The sequence below is a fragment of the Mirounga leonina genome, unplaced genomic scaffold, assembly GCF_011800145.1.
Source record: "Mirounga leonina isolate KUSES-001 unplaced genomic scaffold, KU_Mleo_1.0 Mir_91, whole genome shotgun sequence".
In the NCBI taxonomy this organism is placed as follows: Eukaryota; Metazoa; Chordata; class Mammalia; order Carnivora; family Phocidae; genus Mirounga; species Mirounga leonina.
Window position 1 is genome coordinate 7,227,325 of NW_023270839.1, and position 20,900 is coordinate 7,248,224.

Sequence of the window (20,900 nt, forward strand, 5' to 3'; positions counted from 1 at the left end):
ACGCAGCGCTTGCGGGCAGGCTGGTGGGAGCAGGACGGACGGACTACAACTCCCGGCACTCACCGCGGCGGGCGGGACGCTGCACCTGCTCAGTGGGGCCGCCCCGGGCGCCTGGGTATTGATTATTCCATTGTGTGGGACGCCTCGGCTCCAGCCAGTGAATGAGGCGGAGTGAGGGCGAGGAGGAGGAGGAGGAGGAGGGCGAGGAGGAGGAGGAGGGCGAGGAGGAGGAGGCAGGGAGAGAGCGAGTGCCCAGGGTGAATCAATGGAAACCCCCTCACGAAGCCGGGAAAACACTTCAGCCGCAGCCAAATAGCATTGATTATTTTCCTTCACTTCCCTCACCGCCGTGAATTTATTTATTTTTTTTTCCATCTCCGTCCCTGACGCCCCGGAGTGAGCGCTGGAGGGAGGGAGGAGGAGGGGGAAAAAAAAAAGGAATCAACACATCGGAGAAGTCCCTTCCAAGAGCCGCCCCCTCCCCTCCCCGCCTCGCGCTGCTCGGCGGCCGCGGTTCGACTCCCGTCCCTGCTTCCAGCTGAGGTGTAAGTGCATCGATTTCCGATGCTGCTGGGTTGGTTTTTTTTCTCCTCTCCCTCTCTCTCTTCTTCCTTTCCTTGCTCTTTGGAAGCTGGAGACGGAGGGGAGAGGAGGCGCTCGGAGACTGCCGCTGGAGGGCACGGCGAGGGACGGGAAGGGGCTGGGGGAGGGGACACGGACGGACGGACAGACAGACGGAGAGCCTGAGGAGAAGGAGGGGCAGTGGTGGGGGGGAGGGGTGTGCGAGGGAGGATGGGGTGGGGGAGAGAGATGCAGGGGTGGAGGGAGAGACGGCGAAGGGAAAAGGCATCGAGGCTGGACCAGAAGCCAGCCGGACAGACGGAGGGTAACGAGAGCCTAGACGGACCGCGCCGAGCTGTGCGGGGAGCGGGGGTCCCGGAGGGAAGGGGAGGCCGGGTGAGTGCGGGCTCGGAGCTGTCAGCCCGGAGGGGCCTGGGTCTCGGCTGCCCCCCGCCGGCTGCGGGATCGGAAACCGCGGCAGGCGGGCGGGCTGACGGATGGGCTAGCGTGCTGGGGGCGAGGGTGGGTGGGAGGGGACGTGGATACTCTTAATCTTCGATCTTCGTTTTTGCCTGAAGTTGAGCTTTTTTTTTTTTTTTTTTTGGAAAGGTGCGAGTAGTGAGGGGAGGCCACTGCTCCACTCAAGGTGAAGTGTGTCTCTCCTGGCCCCCCAACTCTCCATCTGCTCTGCTCTTGTCTGCCCCCCTCTCAGAGTAGCCCTATCATTTTTGAGCACTCGACCACGCGTGGTCTCGATGTGCCTGTAGCCCCGCTGATCTGTGTCCATGCGTCCCTGCCTCTTGATTTTGCCATTCTTCCCCCTTGTTCATTCTCTCCAGCCATCCATCTCTGGGTCTGTGTGTCACTGTCTCCGCATGTGACTCTTCCTGAGTGATCCTCTCCCTGTGTGTCCCTGTCACTATGTGTCACGCCTTGGCTGCCTGACTGGTCTAGGACTCCATGCCCTCTTCTTCAGAGTCCTTATGATATCCCTGGCCTTTTCAGGCTACTTTTTTCATGCTTATCAGTCATGATTGTGGCAGTCACTGGTCAGGGGCCTGGAAAGAGTCTGAGGGATGGGGCAGATGTGTCTCCCTGAAGGACTCAAGTACCCCTTCAGCACAGCCAGGATAGCATCCTTTTGCACCTTCACCCAGGAAGCTTTGGAACTTCTAGCATTGTTGACTATCTCCTTTGCCATGTGCCTGTCTCCCCTACCAGCACCTCTGGTCTCCTGTGTGTCATCTGCCTCTCCAGGAGCTTCCCACCACAAACCTCTTCTTTGCTGACTTGATTTCCTCCCTTCCCTCATTTTGCCATTGTATTTTTTTTTTCATTTCCCCACTTTGTTTCACCCCCTTTTTTTGCATTCCTGTCTCCCATGATCTCCCTTGCCTGTCTTTACCTTTGTTCTCATAACATGCCCTCTGCCTACCTTTTCTCCTTGGTCACCCTAATTTCCTTTTATCCCTTATCCTCTCACCCAGCATTTTAACCTCGGCAGCAGAAGGTACCAGAGAGCAAGGGGCTGGGAGAGGTGGGGAGTATGGTTTGTGAAGGCACATAAACAGGCCAAGAAATCAATTTAATGGGCTTCCAGGGGCATATAACCCCTTCATCAGTCAGGGCCATTATGTCCATTAACTGTCAACTTTGATTTTGTAAGGGGACATTCTCTAGGACTCTGAGCTCCACCCTGCTTGGTTGCCTCGCATCCTTCAGTTCATTCTAGATTTCAGTGGCTTTTTCTTCACTTTCTAGCTCATCTTCTTCCTGGGCCCCTGTTATTATCATATTTGGATTCAGCATAATCCTTTACGAGGCTGTTTTCATTCATATGACAGAAGCTATCTTATACAAGAGGCCAGGTTCATTGAGCCTAAAGAATGGGGAAGGTGGATAAAGAGTCAGGAGACTTTACCTTGTTTTAAGCCCATCATTGTTTTCCAGCCCTCGGAGCTTGGAAGGGTAAGAGAAGGAGGTAGATAGGGGCAGAAGATGGAAGATTTCAGAGGTGAACGGTATTCCAGAAAGGAAGGAGAGGCTGGGTACAATAAATGTGTGGGGTAGAGAAATGCATGACGTGAGGAATGTGCAAAAGGAAGGGAAGAAAATCCATGCGGAATGGGGGCAGGGAAGGAACTGAGGGGTGATTAATGAAAAATTGGGAGAATAAAATAAAGCATGAGTTTAGAGCGATACAGAAGATGGACAGAAATGATAGAGTATTCCCAAAGAGGAGGTCAACAGAAAAGGCAATATGCAGTGAATACAATGGTAAAGTGGGGGAAGGGAGGAATTGAAGAATAAGATGAGGTGGAAAAAGAATATGGTACAAAGAAGGTAAATGGAAGGCAAATGGAGGAGTGCTGAAGCAGATCAGAGCCGCACAGAGCTTGGGAGGGGGAAGAAAGGAGAGAATGAGGTATCAAAGGGAACAAATGCCTCTGGTGTGAGAGGGACACAGCGTGACCGGGTGCAAAGAGAGCACCGCAGGAGGGGTGGTTCGGAAAAAGGCATAGCAGAAATACCACTGGGTGAAGCCCCGCAAGGGAGAGATGCCAAAGGAGAGGCAGAGCGCGTGCAGAGACACTGGTGAAGAGACAGGGAAAGAGACCTCACAAGCATTCGTTCCATTGGCCACATCCCTCACTGCCCCACTAGAGGCCTTTGCTTTTCATTCCCAAGCCAGGGGGACACAAGCAAAAAGATGAAAAAGTAGAATTCCCATTTACTTTAGCTGACAGGAACTTGAATCTTTCTAGCCCCCTGAGAACCAAAGACCTCAAGCTTCTGATGTCATAAATTGCTGGTGTTGCCTTGGCAACCTGACAGGGTTCCTCCCTCCATGATGTCAGAGCAGCTGGTGTTACCTTGAGACCCACAGAGGAACAACTTGCTGCTTTGCTGGGAGCTGTACACAGACAGGGCCAGGGCCGGAGTCTGATCTGTAGGATCCCTGGGTCTGGGTCGGTAGCTTGACCTTGCCTCCCTGGAGCTGTTCTGAGCTCAGAGTGAGACCTTGTGAGTGCCTGACGTTCACTAGAACCTACAGGAGCAAGAGGAAGGGACCTTGGGAGACAGGGGGCATTAAGGACCAGGTGGTAGGACTGAAAGGTAGGCAAAGAAGGAAGAAAACTGGAAATGGCAGTTAGGGAACGTGAAAGGAGAAGGGCTTTGTGAGCAGGGAGGAGAGTTGTTGAAAATGTAAGATGAACCTAGCTCTGGGTTTAGGCATGGAGACTGAAGCCGGAAATGCAGAAGAGAGATCAGGGCTGTGGGAGTGTAACCTGAGGCAGAGCTAGAGAAAAGGGCAGGGTTCTGAAAGGCCAGAGGACACGGTGGAATTTGGCTGGGGAGGGCGGGGTGAGGGAACTGAGTGGAGAAAGGAAGCTGTTGGGTGAGAGACCCAGGGGTAGTCATGATGGCCCTAGGAGCAGGGGCCTTGTCCATCTACTTTCCGATTGTTTCCCAGCACCTAGCCCGGCATCTGCCACATAGAAGATGCTTAATAAATATCTGTTGATTGAATGTTGAATTAATCGGGAGAAGCTAGGGAAAAGAGTTGCCCACCTTCCTCTCACCCCAAGCCTAAGGCCTAAATCTGCATAAATGGGCAAGTTGGGAAAGCAGAAACTGAAGGGCTGGAGGGGAGTTCACTGAGCCCCAGTGAGACCGAGGTGGAGAGAGGAGAGACTGACTAGGTTAGGGGCACACTTGGTGTTAGCCAAGGGCAGCTACACTTGGAGGGCTGACTCTAGGGGTTGATCTGGGGAGTCTTTGGAGAGATGATGGGAAGGAAACATGAATGAACAATCTCAGGAGCCAAGAGGAAGATGCGGAGGAGGGTAGAGAAAGGAGGTGGTTTCCAGAAAAGGTTGGGAGTTGTTTCTAAAGACAGAGTTGGCAAATTTGAATTGGAAGTAGCATCCCCACCCTACCCCATTCCCAATCATGAAACCACAACTGAATCAGCCCTACCCCTGCCCAGCCCCCCAAGTCACAAAGAGTTCATAAATCAATACCAGGCCCATCCTATACACCCTGTGCCAATCCAGGCAATTACAAGGAAGTCAGCATTGGCCGAGTGGGCCAGCAGGCAGGAGGCACAGACTTGGATGTAAGGAACCCTGTGAGGGATGGCCCTGATGCCTGACTGCCCATTGTTGAGAGAGTCCAGAGGTATCTAGAAAGGGATGGGGTGGGGCAAGAGATGCAGAGCTCAGCACAACTCTGAGGGAAATCTGCAGAGAGGTCTCAATACACAGAAGTCTTAGAGAAGGATGCACCGGTCACGGATTATAACCTGTCCTGTTTCTATGGTGGAGTCAGAAAGACCCTGAATGGGTTGAGGACTCTAGGAGAGAAGACCTGGAAGGGAGCAAGCAAGCAGGGAGCCCTAGTGGGGGGTGGGGGTGGGGAGTCTGGCTATAATGAGAAAGGCCAGGGCAACTGGAGAAGGGGCTTGAGGGGGAGGGGGTAGCCTGAAGGGAGGGCCGAGGCGGTTGGATGCACTGTCAGCCACCACCATGGACCTGGGCAGCTCATATTTTGTAGCAGGCGACAGGCTGTCGACACGGCAGTCCTTTACCTCACCGTTAGAAACTCATTTCATTGATTTTTCCATCTTTCTTCTCTGCCTTCTCAGTCATCCCACCACTCACTTTCCCAGAGCCCCTTGCCTCTCTGGGGAAAGCCCCAGGGGACTGCCTGCCCACCCCTCCTCCACCCCAGGCTCTTGAGACAGGGGTGAAAGATTTAGAGGGCCTTCCAGCACCCTGAGGTAATGCCATTGGCTCTCAGTAGCCCCCTCCTGTAGGAAACTAGTCCGGACACCGGGGCCTTTGGATGGTTGTTTGGGGTGCCCCGTATAAGGGGTGACTGGGCTAAGATCCACCTGTTCTCCTGTCACCAAGCTATACCACTGAAGGGCAGGCTGCATATACCTGGAGGGAGACATCTTTTTCTAAATTCCTGCCGAGATAGCTGGGCATCCCTCAAAATTTTTCTTTCAAAGTCAAGTGAGAGAACAGGAGCTGCCCCTGTGTTCGGGCAGGAATAAGGGATTCCATGAAAGCGAAGTTTCCAGCCTTGGAATCGCCACAGGGCCATCCACCTGCGCGGTGCCGGCTCGGCGGCCTGCGCAATTAGGACACAGTAGCAAGAGCTCTGTTCTGAGAGAAGGTAAATGTATGCAGGGTCTCGCTCTGTATAGCGCGCCGATGTGCAGTCAGTGGGGCAGGAGGGGTGTGGGCCAGAAATTTTTACTTCCCGTGTGGACATTTCCCTAGTGCCTTCTCCAGTCACAGCCAGCTACCCTTAGCCTCTCTCTTTGGGGCTGGGATCGGAAGAAAGGTTAAGAGTCAATTGCCAGTCATCTGGCTTCTCAGTGAAGGAAGGCAGAGGGTGGGACCGAGTGTTAGACTGGGTTTCCCTGAGGAACTGATGGGATACACGCCATTTCCATCATCAAATCTTTCAATCCTTGTTTTATTGGTGACAGCACCCCCCCTCCCCCGCCAGTCTCAAGCCCAAGGCCCTCTGGCTGGCTCTGTCCTCCTTTATCTCTGGTCTTGGAGGTGGTTTCTCAAGTCTGGGATGTCTGAGTCTAGATTCTGCTGCTTCCTCTGACTCATGGGCCTCTTGCCCCCATGGCAGCTGTCTTCCTTTCTGTCCAGCCCTTTCCACGTTCTGGACCACTGGCCTGCTTGGGCCTGAATGCCTTCTCCCATCTCCAGCTTCTTCTGGCTACCCGATTTCCAAAATCCAGAGATAAATCCTGGTGCTTCAGGGAAAGGAGTGCACTTGAAGTTAGGAAGAGAGAAGGCCAGGGGAGGCCAAGGAAGGGGTGCAGGATGGATGGGGCAGGGAGTGGGAGAGGCGGGGAGAGGCAGAGTACGACTGAGAGAAGGAGTCCGAGGTAAAAACCATGTGACTTGGAGCTGGAGTGAAGGCCACAATTTAAATGAAAAAGGAAGGAGGGCGGTAGGCTGTGCAGCAGGGAAAGAAATGGAGGAGCAAAACCGGGCGCCTGACCCCCTGCCGGGAAGCGAAGGCAGCGGGGAGGGGGAGGGAGGGAGAGTGGCTGGCGAGAGGCTTCCAGCGGAAAAGGCAGCCCCGGCTCAGCCTCCGTGGCAGTCCTGAGTTCAAGCCGTGCTGGCTTTGACCCTTGTGGGAGGAACTGAAGTGGCAAATTAACGACGATAATGAAGTCACTACTCCTTGTTTGTCTTTGCTGGTTTCCCCTTGAGATTTGTCCTTTGGCCAGACGGGGCAACGTGGGGGAGAGGAGGGCCAGCGGCGGGGAAAGGCGGAGGAGGGGCGCGGAGAAGAGGACGGGCGAGTGGCGATGCGGAGGCCGAGCGGACCTGAGCGAGGGGGAGGGAACCCAGGCATGGGGGAGGCCGAGGGAAGGGCACGCGCCAGGAGCAGGGGAGAAGAGTGGGGAGCGGAGAGACGGGAGGGAAAAGAACAATGGGGAACAGGGCAGGGAAGCCTGGAAGGAGGAGCAGAAAGACCAGGCGGGAGACGGAGAGGCGGCACGGGGAAATGGCGAGCCGGAGGCAAGGAGCGTGGCCGGGCTGCGGGAGCTGCAGCTGGCGGGGCCGGTGGGCGGGGCCTCATCTCCATCTCTAATGGCTGTGAAATGAGGTTAGCTCCATTAGAGGCGGCGAGAGTGTAACGGGATCACACTCATTAGGGCTGGGCCATCCCAGTAATTACCACCACCCCAAACACGCCCGCGCCAGCCAGGCCGCCGGCCGCGCGGGCAGAACCGGGCCGTCGGGGAGACCGAGCCGGAGGCTTGAGAGCCAGCACCTTCACTAACCCCGAAGAGGGGCTGGGACAGACAGCGCTCCACCCAGGCCCTCAGCCACACACACAGTCAGAAAGCAGTAAACACACACGTACACCCCGACTCAGCGAGTAAGGCACGTGGATGAATAGTTACCGTTTCCACTTATTGATCACAAAGTGCTGGCCTGGATAATGATCATCTCAATGGACACAACTCCATGAGGAGCTAGTCCCGATTCTGTATACGAAGAAACCGTTTTTAAGCAACTCACCGGAAGTCACGTACATAATACAGACTAGAACTGAAATTTGATTCCAAGTCCGTCTGACCCTAAAGGCCGCGTTCTTATATAATACCATACTGCTTGTCTTGAAGTCCATATGCTATTATGGATGCACATATGTAGACTTTAAGAGACATTATCACAAATGAATACACATATCCTCAACTCGACCTTTTGATATCTAGTTCCACCCACACCCCCAAACACAAACACACAAAAGGAATGGCCAGGGCCCCTCATTGACTGCGGTGTGAATAGCGCCCCCTGGAGTTGCACAAAGCAGTGGTCCTGTTCTGGCCCATCTTTTAAGCAACAGAGCGGCCATCTGACCAACACCTTCCAAGCTGAAAGAGGACCTGATATGCTCAAGGCGAGACACACATAAGGGCAGAGTAACACACACAAAAAACTCAAAGACCTCATTCAAAATGCACGGCAGCACGAGTTCAGAAGCTTACAAATTGTGCTGGGGTCAGGCTACCTGAGTCCAGTCTGGACTCTACTACTTTCCAAGTGTGAGACCTTAGAAATCCTTAACCCATCTAAGTCTGGTTCCATGTTTGTAAAATGGGAATGAGTAGCTATATCTGTTTCATCAGATTGTAGTGGAGAATTAGGTAATGCAGTGCTTGCTTGGCCAGGGCTCACCCCGGTGCTGGCACATGGTAAACATTTACAGATATTATTAGTTGCTGTTTATTAATTAGTTGACTATTTAAATGCAGTCGTTACCATCACAAAGGTTCACGTAGACTCGAAGAATCAGATTTTATTTATATACAGTCACTTACAATTGTATTCTTCCAAATAATTCTAAGGAATTGTGTGTAATTCCTTTTGAGTGCAGAGAGATCCGCAGTCTTCTACAGAGGTCCCCCCTGCCAGGATCAGAGAGGATCCCGAATCTGAACTCAAGGGCACTACTCCATGCCCCTCATATAGAAGAAGGGTTCAGAGCTGGCTTTGTGGGGTTGTCTGAGCCTGAGTCTGCCAGGTGCACCTACAATATCACAGCTCCATACTGCTGTCCTAACATTGAGGTGTCATTAAGGGAGAAGCATGGGCAAGAGGTCCAGTCCTCTCCAGGACATCCACGCCTCCAGCAGCCCACCCAACAAGCCGTGCAAATGTGGATGGATGTTCAACTAGCTAGCTGTGGTTTTAGTCCACTGTTTCCCTTTGACCCCTGTCTTCAGCTCCCAGCCTCCCCCACCCGCCCCCGGCCCGCCGTCTTCTTCCTCTCTGTCTCTCCTTTCTCCTCACACCTCACCTAGTTCCCTCATGACCACCTTAAGCATCTTGCAGGGTGTGAGACACAGCCCCCTTGCTCCATCCCTCCCAGTGGGGACAGGCCACCTGCCCAATCTGATGTCAAAGCTGGGAGGCTTCAATGAGATTCAGTAATCACATGTGTGGATCAAGATCCGGCCCCTTCCCCCAGCTTCTCTACTTCTCCCTCTTTCTCCCTCTTACTCTCTGTCTTAGCTGTCTCTTTACCCCCATGACACTCCTTTTCCTGCCTGAGTGTCTCATTCCCTGCCATTCTCATTTTCTGTCCTGTGGACAAAACTTCTATTGCACGAAGTAAACACTGCCAAATATTTGGGGTAGGGGGAGATGGGGAGATCTAGGAGAGGTAGGTAGGATTAAAATAGAGGAATAAATACTCCTGAAACTAATATTATACTATATGTTACTTATTAGAATTTAAATAAAAACTTGAAATATGAAAAATAAATAAAGGGGGTACCTCTTTTTGTTTTCTTTTTAAATAAGAAGGTAAGATTTAGAGACAGAGAAAATGATAGTTTTAAATGCGGGGAGAGGCCATATAGTTTTGATCCAAGCATGAGCTGCTTCTGCACCCAGGCCAAATGTGGGCCTAGGCAAGACTTCCATTCTCTGCTCTGGGATGATGGGGTGTCTCAAGGCCTGGCAATCAAGAGGGCCAAGTGAGAAATGAACTCTGCTGCTGGGCACACTTAGATTTAAATCCTGTCCATTGAAGATGCTGCCCTCAGTTTTCGAAATGGGCAGAAATTAGAGGATGAGTCCTGGTCAAGAAGGGGCAAGGCAGGGGCGCCTGGGTGGCTCAGTCGTTAAGCATCTGCCTTCAGCTTAGGTCATGATCCCAGGGTCCTGGAATCGAGCCCTGCGTCAGACTCCCTGCTCAGCGGGAAGACCGCTTCTCCCTCTCCCACTCCCCCTGCTTGTGTTCCCTCTCTCGCTGTGTATCTCTCTGCCAAATAAATAAAATCTTAAAAAAAAAAAAAGAAGGGGCAAGGCAGAAGGAAAGTTGTCACCTACCTGCAAACACCTTGCTCTGCTCTGTGGGTGGAGCTAGCTAAGAGAGAAGGAAAAGAACTAACCTGACCATCCAGTGTGTGCGTGGTCACATAGTCTTCACAGTGGGCCAGGAAGGAAGGGATCATTCTTCCCATTTTCCCAGATAAGGAAACAGACAAGTAACTTACCAAGGTTGCACAGCTGGTGAGTGGGAGAACGAGCACTGAACCTGGGTCTGCTTGAATCCAAAGCCCATGTTCTTCCCCTGCCTTAAAAATAAAGCTCATCAAGTCAGAGTTTATTTGCTGTTTATACCAAAAAGTCCCCCTGAGACAGGGCACTCACTCCATCTTTCCTTTTTCCCTTCGAGACCTCTTCTCCATGGCCGAGGCCTCTTGAAAGCAACAGGTTGAGGAGACAAAATGGGGAGAGAGGCCAGGGCAAAGTGAGTGTGGAAGAGAGCAGTGCCGTAGGCAAGAACTTCAGAGAGAGGAAAAGAGAAAAGGAAAGGTCCTAAAAATTGATTCTGAATAAGGGAAAGGGGATAGATCCAACATTTGGAAAAGTGGAAGGCCAGAGTGTTTGGAGGGCTCTGATGCGGAAATCATCGTATGCAAATTTTAAGCAAAGGTTCTGGTGCCCTCTGGCAGACTTTCCTGCGAAAGCTTTTGCCTTGTCCTTGGGTTTGGAGAAAAGAAGGGAGTGGGGTTTTGCTTTCTGGTGTAAGGAAGGGAGGCCGGGAAGAGAAAGGCCATCTGTCCCCCCACCCCCACCCCCGCCCGGCCTGTCTTCTCCTTGGTGATGTTCCTTCCGCAACCACTAGGGGGCAGTAGTGTTCCTTTTCCGCGCGTAGTCGGCTGGGGCCGGGAGGGGGCGCTACCCAAGGGTAGTCCCCGTCTCGCCGGGCTCCGCAGGGAGCGCTCCTGGCCGGCTTCGCCTCCGCTTCCACAGGCCAACCTGAACCCACACCCTAATTCCTCCTCCGTGAGGGAGAGATTCTTTCTTCGGGCCTCCTTTCTTTGGTCCTTCCTTTGCCCTTGCTCCTTTGGCTCCAGCAATTCTCTGGTCTTAAGTCTCACTGTGTTCTGCCTGTCTTGCGTGGTCTCAGAGCCCACCTTTTCAGGTGGCCGTAACTTCACACCCAAACCTTTTTTGGTCCATCTCAGAACCCCTCTCTCTCTCTGTCTCTCTCTTCCTCTCTCTCTCTCTCTCTCTCTCTCTCTCTCTCTCTCTCGATAGCTTTCTGGTCCCACTGCATGTCTTGGAGCCTCGGGGCTCCCTCCTGTTCTAAGTACTGTGTGTCTGCCCAGGGGACAGGGAGCGCACAACAAGGAGGAGGAATTCTTGTTCAGCTATTTACTGGGTGTCTTTCTGCCCACCTCCCATGGACTCATACGTGCAGTTCAGTGATGACGTTTGTGGGGCAACCCCTCCCTGGCTGAGCTTTGAAAGTAGCACTTCCATCCCTCCCTTCTCATCCGAGCAGTAGCCAGGGACACGGCTCTGGAAAGAGGAAGAGGGTAATAGGCAAAAAAAAATATCTTCTATTTCCCCATAGCTTTCTCTCCCTCCTCCCGCTGTGAGGGAAGGAAGCATTAGGGAGGGAAGTGGGATGAAGGGGCAGCAGGGGAGCTCTGGAGACTGGGGCCATTTTGGAGCTGGAAGATTCATCTCAGGGGACGACTACACCCTCAGAACTCTCCACCCTCCCTTGGCTCCAGGCCTGCCTCCTCCCATCCCCCTCGGTGGCAGCAGCCTTGTAATTTAAAGCTCTCTGTCGCCTCTAATGTGATCCTCTCGTTTTATTGACTCTCTCTGCCGTCCGTGGCGCCCCTTCACATCAATCTCCGCTCTAATCACACCGCCGCCACTGCCTGCTGTCTCCCCTAACCCCTCTCCTCCCGGGCCCCAGCCCTTGCTGTCACCTTTCCTTTGACGGTCCCCCCACTTCCACCCTCCGCCCGGTCCGCCCTCTTCGGCCCCTCCCTCCCCCAGAGGCAGGAATGCCGGGGCCCTTGAGGGTCGCCTTCTCCCCTTCCCCACATCTAGGATGTGCCCCAAGGGAGAGGAGACTCCCTTAAGGGCAGCCCGGACCTACAGGAGGAATGGCAGTGGTCTGAGGGGGGACAGGACGCTTGGCCTGGGGGTGGTAGGTGGAGGGTGACTTTTTGGTCTGTCATCTGGTTCTGCATCATCTCCAGCAAGAGCTGCAAACCGAGTTCCAGGTAGGAAGGGCAAGGAGAGGGACAGAGACAGAGAGGGAAGGAAGAAAAGAGTGAGGAGGAGGGAAACGGAAGGAGGGGGAAAAAGGTGAAAAACTAATTGCAGCAGTTAAAGGTTTGTAATAAATAGAGGGTGAGGGGAGAAGCGCAGAGAAGAGGGGGGAGTGAGGAAGGAGGGTGCACTGAGGCAGAGATAAATTTGCAATTGAAATTCTTTCCTGTAGAGGAGGAGGGGGAGGTGGGGAAGAGATTTGCAATTTTAAATAGCTGCCGACCTCCCCTCGGCTGTCTGGGTCTCACCCACAAGCTAGCCCAAAGCTAAACTCCTTTGGTTTCTAGCTAGCAATCAGCTGGGTCTTTTTCCAGGCCTGGGAAATAAAGGCTTTGGAGAGAGGATTTGGGTCTTAGGTCTTCCTAGCACCTCCTCTGAAGTTGGATCTGGAGTTGTGAGGCAGGAGGAAGCAGCTGATGGATGTGATGTAGGCACGGTGGCCCCGCGGGGACGGAGCACCACCCAGGTCAGCCCTCCGTGGCAGGGCCCGGGGGGAAGCCCCTCCGGCCCAGCCGCAGTTCTTCTCACCAGGTGGGGCAGCGGAAGGGTGGCGGGTCCTCACTGTGGGGGGTGACAGTGGACTCTCAGATCCTCGTGAGGCAGCTCACCTACCCCCAAGGGGTCCGTAGGAGGGACACCTTTCTCAGATAGTGTTGGGCTTCTGCTTTCTGGTTATGTAGGATAACCCCTCCATCTAATTCCTTTACTTCCCTCTTGGTTCTTCAAGTGCCTCCCCCCCGCACCACCCCAGCCTCCACCCCTCGCCCAGGTGCTGATTTGCATTTTCATTAGCATGCTGATCCAGCCCCACGCGGAGCTCCTTAATGGCTCCATCTTCACGCCTGGCTAGCCCCCCAGGAGGAGGGGGGAAGTGGGAAAGGGGGCCTGCAGGCTAGGTGGGGCCAGACTGAAGACCCAGTCCTAATGGAAGAATCTGAAGGTGAGAGTTGGAGGTGGCCCAAGGAAGGAGAGGCCACATCCCTTCCCGGCACTGGGCTGAGCGCTGAAGGTTAAGTCAGAGGCTGGCTGATAGTAAGAACTGGAGAGGATGCAGGCCACTTGGGACATTGGGAGAAGTATGGGATGGTGAAGTCTGGGGAGTTGGTGAGTTGGGTGGGGGTGCGGCGGGGAGGTGGGGTAATCAAGGTAAAACTGTTGGGCATGGGAGGCCCGGTGCTTCTAGTCAGCTGGAGGGAGCCCAGGAATGCTGACTGCTAGACCTTTGGAGGTGTATTTGGTCTGTACTGGGTCTGAGGACAATCCAGGTAGTTGGAGGAGCCCAGGTCTCTGTGCCCCGCCAGTCCTCTTCTAGTTTCACCTCCTTGGACCTGTGTGACAGTCAGCAGCTCACTCAACCTCTCTGTGTCTTTGGCTGCCTCATCTGTAAAGTAAGGTGGTTGTTAGATTAAATGAGATTATTGATGAAAGCATTTAGCACAGTGCCAGGACCGTGGTGTATGTACCTGGATAGCTTTTAATAATATTACTGTTACTTTTTTTTTTTTTAATCTCTTTGGGGAGGAGGAGGTTAATCACATAGAAGCGGTTGTCTTCCAAACTGGCCAGGGAAGCCCCCACCTATTCCACATGCTGTGACCAGAGATGGATGATCTGGAGGGCACCTGCAGGCCAGGGAAAATTCACTGTGGCCTCTCTGGCTAGAGGACCTTGACTTAGGGAAACAACCTCTTCATCAAGTGGAAAATCTGAGGGTCTTTTCCTAGAGTTCATTCATTCAACAGATAATGTATTGACTATGTGGCAGGCATCTTTCTTGGTGCCAATGATAGAGTAATAAATAAAGCAGAGTTCCTGCTCCCCTGGAACTTACCTTCTAGAAGGGAGAAATAAGTAAACCAGGAAATACCGGGTAGTGCTAAATCTCTGAAGAAGGTAACCCCTAGGGCATGTTAGCCTCCGTAGGGCGGGAAGGCCTGTTGGAAGAGGGGATATGGAAGCAGAGACCTGAATGAGACGGAGCCGCTAAGCAGAGGTCTAGGGAAGAGTCTTCCTGTCAGACTGAGTAAGCTGTTTAGCTTAGGCAAGGCCCTAAGGTGGGAATGAACTTGGCGTGTTTGAGGAACAGAAAGGCCAGTGGGCCTCTGCTAGCCAGCCAGGCCCACTGGCCTTTCTTTGGAGGCTTTCTGTTCCAGCCTCCAAAGGGCTGGAGTATCTGGAGGGTTTTAAGGTGTGTCAGAAGTAGGTAAGCACCAGATCAGATAGATCCTTTTGTAGATCAGGGACAGAGTTTGGATCTTATTCACAGTGCAGTGAGAAATCATGGATGGGTTCTAAGCAGAATATAGTACAATTTACGTTTTAAAAGATGCTTCTTTATGATACCTGAAATGTGCTTTAAAACAATATAGGAAAAGGGGAAGCGGGTGAGGATATGGATGGAACAAGACCGGCCAAGCTGTCCCTGTCAGGTGGCTTTTGAAGCTGAGTAATGAGTATGAAAGGGTTCCTGATATTATTTGGTCTACTTTTATATAGGTAGGTCTGGCATTTTTCTTTTCTTTTTTTTTTTTTAAGATTTTATTTATTTGAGAGAGAGAGAGTGAGAGAGAAAGCACGAAGAGGGGGAAGGGTCAGAGGGAGAAGCAGACACCCCGCTGAGCCGAGAGCCTGAGGCTGGGACTTGATCCGGACACTTGGGATCATGACCTGAGCCGAAGGCTGATGCCTAACCGATGAGCCACCCAGGCGCCTTGGCATTTTTCCTAATTGAGAATTAAGTGAAAGATCATTCTGGCTGCCGGAAGGAAGGAGACTGGGCTGTAGGGGCAGTAGTGGGAGCAGAGGCCACCGTGGGGTCCGTTGCCCTGGTTCAGGAAGGGCAGTGGCTGGGGCCACCCAGGTGCTAGTGGAGACGACGCTGGTGGGGGACAGGACAGGTGTCTGAGAGGTTGCTGTCCAGTTGCATATGGGTGGGGGCAAGAGGAACCTTTTAGGTTTTTATTGATTTTTTTTTTAAAGATTGTATTTATTTATTTGAGAGAGAGAGATTGAGAGAATGAGTGGGAGGAGGGGCAGAGGGAGAAGCAGACTCCCAGCAGAGCAGGGAGCCTGACCTGGGGCTTGATCCCAGGCCCCTGAGATCATGACCTGAGCTGAAGGCAGACGCTTAACCAACTGAGCCACCCAGGCGTCCACCTTTTAGCCTTTTAGCCTAAGCAGCCAGATCAATGGAGGTACCAATTTTGGAGATAGGAAAGATGGGAGGAACAAGTTCAGGGAAGAAATACAGAGTTCTGATTTTGGACATGTTAAGTTTGAAGACTTAGTACTAAGGTGAAGCTTCACGTTGGCAAGCGGGTACCTGAGTCTGGTGCTCGGGGAAGAGAGTGGGGCTGGAGTATCTGGAGGGTTGACTGCCTGGCTGGTTGTCTCTCCTGCCACCTCACGGCCCCCCTCTCTCTCCACGTTCCCCCCCCACCCAGGGTTACTGGCTGTCACGCTGAAATGAACCCCCGGCACTCCTCCGTCTGCCATGGCTACCCTTAACGCATCCTCTACCACTGGCACCACCCCCACCCCTGGGCACGATGCCCCGTCCCCGCCTCCGGACACCTCCTTCCCCAGCACCCCTGCTGATCCTGTCACCAAAGATCCCCCTGCTGCCCCCTCCAGCTCTGAGAGCATGAGGCCCTCAGAGCCAGGGGGACAGGCCCTGGAGTCGGGCTGTGGCCTCGTCCCACCAAAGGAGACTGGGGAGCCCCGAGAAGAGCCTGGCTGTGGTGGCTTCTCACCAAAGGACCTAGGAGTGCAAGAGGACAAGGAGCAGGAGGAAGAAGGAGGAGGGCTCCCTCCCGTGGACCTAAGCAACCATTTATTCTTCACAGCTGGTGGCGAGGCCTACCTCGTGGCCAAGCTGTCCCTGTCAGGTGGCAGTGAACTCCTGTTACCAAAGGGCTTCCCCTGGGGCGAGGTGGGAATCAAGGAAGAGCCCAGCCTGCCGCTCCTTGCCCACCCGCCCCCTGCACTCCTCACTGCCCTTCACATCCAACATGGCTTTGACCCAATCCAAGGCTTTAGCTCTTCTGACCAAATTCTGTCCCATGATACCTCAGCGCCATCTCCGGCCACCTGTGAGGGAAGGGATGGAGCCTTCTGGAGCTACCAGCTGGCTCCAACCCCCCCCGGAGATCCCAAAGATGGCCCTACGGGGAGCCGGGGAGGAGACCACAGGGCACTCTTCTGGCTCTGTGTCCTGTGCCGCCTGGGTTTCAGCAGGCTCCAGGCTTTCGTGGGTCACACACAGTCTCATGGGGTGAAGCTAACCCCTGCTCACCACCTGGGCCTGCCCGGTAACCCAGCTGTCCTCCAGGCGGGAGATGAGGGCTGCAGGGCCCTCCTAAGCTTTCTGGAACCAAAACCAGCTGCTCGGCCCCCTTTAGAAGCCCCCCTTGACAATAGCAGCACGGTGGGCACGGAGGCGAATGTAGCCCAGCCCGAGGATGGCCCCCCTGAGGCAGAAGCCCAGGCTCCTGTCCTGCCTGCGGAAGTCACGACCCTCAGCCCGCCCTCCCCGCCCACACCCCCCGCCACCTGGGACCCCAGCCCAACCGAAGCCAAAGAATCGCCGATGGCAGCAGGTGAGGTGGGGCCGGATTGGTTCCCCGAGGGGCAAGAAGAGGATGGAGGGCTCTGCCCCCCCCTCAACCAAAGCTCACCCGCCTCCAAGGAGGGGGGCACTCTCCCTGCCCCAGTCGGCTCCCCCGAAGACCCCAGCGACCCACCGCAGCCCTACCGCCTCGCCGAAGACTATAGCCCGGCCCCTGCGGCCTTCCAGGGCCTCAGCCTGTCCAGCCACATGTCTCTGTTACACTCTCGCAACTCCTGCAAGACGCTCAAGTGTCCCAAGTGCAACTGGCACTACAAGTACCAGCAGACCCTGGACGTGCACATGCGGGAAAAGCACCCCGAGAGCAACAGCCACTGCGGCTACTGCAGCGCGGGGGGCGCCCACCCCCGCCTGGCCCGAGGCGAGAGCTACAGCTGCGGCTACAAGCCCTACCGCTGCGACGTGTGCAACTACTCCACCACCACCAAGGGCAACCTCAGCATCCACACGCAGTCGGACAAGCACCTGGCCAACCTGCAGGGCTTCCAGGCGGGCCCCGGCGGCCGGGGCAGTTCCCCGGAGGCGTCCCTCCCGCCCTCTGCCGGGGACAAGGAGCCCAAGACCAAATCGTCCTGGCAGTGCAAGGTGTGCAGCTATGAGACCAGCATCTCCCGCAACCTGCGCATCCACATGACCTCCGAGAAGCACATGCAGAATGTCCTCATGCTGCACCAGGGGCTGCCGCTGGGCCTGCCCCCCGGGCTGGTGGGGCCAGGCCCCCCGCCCCCGGCAGGAGCTGCCCCCGCCACCCCCCCTGAACTCTTCCAGTACTTCGGGCCGCAGGCCCTAGGGCAGCCTCAGGCTCCCTTGCCTGGCCCCGGGCTGAGGCCGGACAAGCCCCTGGAAGCCCAGCTGCTTCTCAACGGCTTCCACCACCTCGGAGCACCTGCTCGCAAGTTCCCCGCAGCCGGTAAGCAGCCCGGGCTCTGCACCTGCTTCCCCTCCTCCCTTCCCCGGGCCCAAACTCTAGTCCCTGCTTCCTCCCAAGGGCCGCCCCCCGCCTCACTCAGTAACCCCAGCTCCCTCCCTCAGCACTGTCCTCATTTGCCCACCCGCCCCTTTCCTTCCCTGGGCCACTCATCTGTGTCTGTCGCCCAGCCCCTGGCAGCCTCTCACCGGACACCCACCTGCCTCCGAGTCAGCTCCTGGGCTCCTTGTCCGACAGCCTGCCCACCTCACCGCCTCCAGATGACAGCCCGTCCCTGAAGGTGTTCCGCTGCCTGGTGTGCCAGGCCTTCAGCACGGACAGCCTGGAGCTGCTGCTCTACCACTGCAGCGTGGGCCGAAGCCTCCCGGAGGCCGAGTGGAAGGAGGTGGCCGGGGACACCCACCGCTGCAAGCTCTGCTGCTATGGCACCCAGCTCAAGGCCAACTTTCAGCTCCACCTCAAGACCGACAAACATGCTCAGAAGTACCAGCTGGCCGCCCACCTGAGGGAGGGGGGCGGGGCCATGGGCTCTCCGTCCCCGGGGCCCCTGGGAGACGGGGCCCCTTACGGCTCCATGCCCCCGCTGCACCTGCGCTGCAACATCTGCGACTTCGAGTCCAACAGCAAGGAGAAGATGCAGCTGCACGCCCGGGGTGCAGCCCATGAAGACAACAGCCAGATCTATAAGGTGAGAGTGGGCCAGGGAGGGTCTGGCACTTGAGGGGCCCCGACACAGAGGTCCTGGGGAGAGAGAAGAGTTGAAGGGCATGGGGGTGGACCGAGGAGACCCCCACGAGTGGGAGAGCGATGGGAAAACCCAGGGTGGCAGGCTTGGATAAAATGGCAAGTATGTACCAGAATCATCAACTTTTCGGAGACGGTTGTGGAGAGGAGACCAAAGGATGGTGGACTCAGAGAAAATGAATCCAGTACTTTATTCAGTTTTTCTGGTGTTTGGGACTAGAGTGGGGGGTGGGGAGGGGAAGTCTGTCTGCTCAGGCCATCTTGTCACCAGCTCAAGAGGATGGAAGCAGATTCCATTCACCTACCAGGAGGGAGGCCAGGATTGGTAGGAGGAAGAGAAGGAGATGGGGCAGAAAAAGCACGAATATCCAGGTGGCCAGAGGAGGGAAAAGGGCGTGCTCAAGAGGGCAGAAGGGATGGGCGGGAGGGGCTGCTGCTGGTCAGGCTCCCCTTGGGGAGGCGGAGGGGGCCCCAGAGATCTAGAGGGGCCTGTCCCTTCTGGCCTGAGCAGCCTCTTCCCGCGCTTCCAGGTTCTGCTGGAGATGGAGGGGGCCGCGGCCGGGGCCGAGCTGGGGCTCTTCCGCTGCCTGCTGTGTGCGTGGGAGACCCCCTCCCGCCTGGCTGTGCTGCAGCACCTGCGCACGCCGGCTCACCGCGACGCCCAGGCCCAGCGGCGCCTGCAGCTGCTGCATAGCGGCCCCGCGGCCGAGGAAGGGCCCTCGGCCCTGCAGAGCATCCTGAGCTTCAGCCACGGGCAGCTCCGGACTCCCGGTGAGGAAGACGGGGCTGGGCGGCGGCGCGCGGCGGGAGCTGGGGCTGGGGAGAAGGGCATGCCCGTGAGGAGAACCGGGTCTGGGGGCAGTTGAGAGCAAGTGGAAAGGAGCCAGCCGTGAAGGGCTGATAAAACCGGACTTGGGGAGCAGTGGGGCGGCCCAGTGAAGGGGGAAGCAGGAGGCTCGTGGGAGGGAGGAGGCAGAGAAGGGCAGGGCTTTGCTGGGTGGAGAGCAGAGAACGGGAAGGGAGGGGAGGAGGAATCACCCAGCGATTCCGAATGGTGACCAGTGTCCCAGCAACGCTAGGTGCTGGGGGGCGGCAGGAGCTGGTCAGGAAGGAGAGAGGAAGTAGAAAAACAGAAGAATGGGATGCACTTCGTGCTGGGCCAGGGCGTGAAGGAAGGAGATGGGAGCTGGGGGCCTGGCCCGAAGGCAGCAGGGAGAGGAAGCCCTTGACGAGCTCCCCAGCCTCTTCCTGTCTCCTAGGAGGTCTTCAGCCTGAAGGCTGGGCTTAGGGTCCCCCTTAGGCAGCTGAGGTTGTACCAGCAGAGACCGGGAACAGCCAGCCAGGCGCCACTGATCCAGAGGGTGCAGGAGAAGAGCCTGGAAGGGGCTGTCAGAGGTGGGCACGGGCATCCGGGCTTTGTAGGGGCCGGCGGCAGCAGACGAGGGTGAGGGTGCGGGCAGCAGGAACCAGGAACAGGCAGCATTGACTGGTGCTAATTGAATTGCCAATATGCTGGCTGGAGTTAAGTGCCGGAGGGGCCCGGATCAATAGCTAATGATCCTGGCGCAGGGCTGAATGGAGTTAAGGAACTTTAACACTTTAATTAGGCTGCCACCGAAAATAAATTCCTACGCATCTGTCAATTCTTACTTGAGTGGTAATCTCCTCTCCCAGCTAGACCTGCCGCCTCCTGTTCGCCGCACCTGCTTCCATTCGGCCTCATCTTCCTTCTCCAGTGCCCCTCCCTTTTTGTTTCTGGGCTCCCTGCTTCCAGGACCAGTCAAGATGGGGAGCCGACTTGGGCCCCATCTCTGCTGCCTACAGCCAGACTTCTTTCCTCATCTTGAAATGATGGGGGCTGGGCTCACAGACAGGATCTCTTAGGCCCTCCTAGCTCTAACCCTGCCACTTCTCCTTCATCCTCTCTTTTTGGCAGCTTTTTGTCCTCTCCAGCCTCTTGGCTCATCCATCCATCTTCTCCTTCTCCTGGCTGCTTGTCCTACTTCCACTGCCCTATGTACTCCCTTTCCTGATGCTTCACTTTTTTTTTTTTTAAGATTTTATTTATTTATTTGACAGAGTGAGACACAGCGAGAGAGGGAACCAAGGCAGGGGGAGTGGAAGAGGGAGAAGCAGGCTTCCCGCCGAGTGGGGCACCTGATGCGGGGCTCGATCCCAGGACCCTGGGATCATGACCTGAGACGAAGGCAGACGCTTAACGACTGAGCCACCCAGGCACCCCGGTGCTTCACTCTTAAGCTGACTCTCCCCTCCTCCTACACAGGGAAGCCTCCTGTCACCCCCTTAGCTGAGCCGCCCACCCCTGAAAAAGATGCTCAGAACAAAACCGAACAATTGGGTGAGTTGCTCAACTGGTCCGTTTTCCCTCCACCCTGCC

General features: G+C 55.4%; 1 protein-coding gene across 1 annotated transcript in view; it reads left to right on the top strand.

Annotated features, from left to right (window-relative positions):
* The first annotated feature begins 386 nt into the window (after positions 1-386).
* ZFHX2 (zinc finger homeobox 2) overlaps positions 387-20,900 on the top strand; it is a 28,671-nt gene continuing 8,157 nt past the window's right edge. The window contains exons 1-5 of the mRNA XM_034993848.1: positions 387-545; positions 15,647-17,740; positions 17,929-18,446; positions 19,033-19,273; positions 20,787-20,861. Of these exons, the coding sequence (XP_034849739.1) occupies positions 15,697-17,740; positions 17,929-18,446; positions 19,033-19,273; positions 20,787-20,861 (2,878 nt within the window). The 5' untranslated portion in view covers positions 387-545; positions 15,647-15,696. The remainder of the gene's footprint in view (positions 546-15,646; positions 17,741-17,928; positions 18,447-19,032; positions 19,274-20,786; positions 20,862-20,900) is intronic.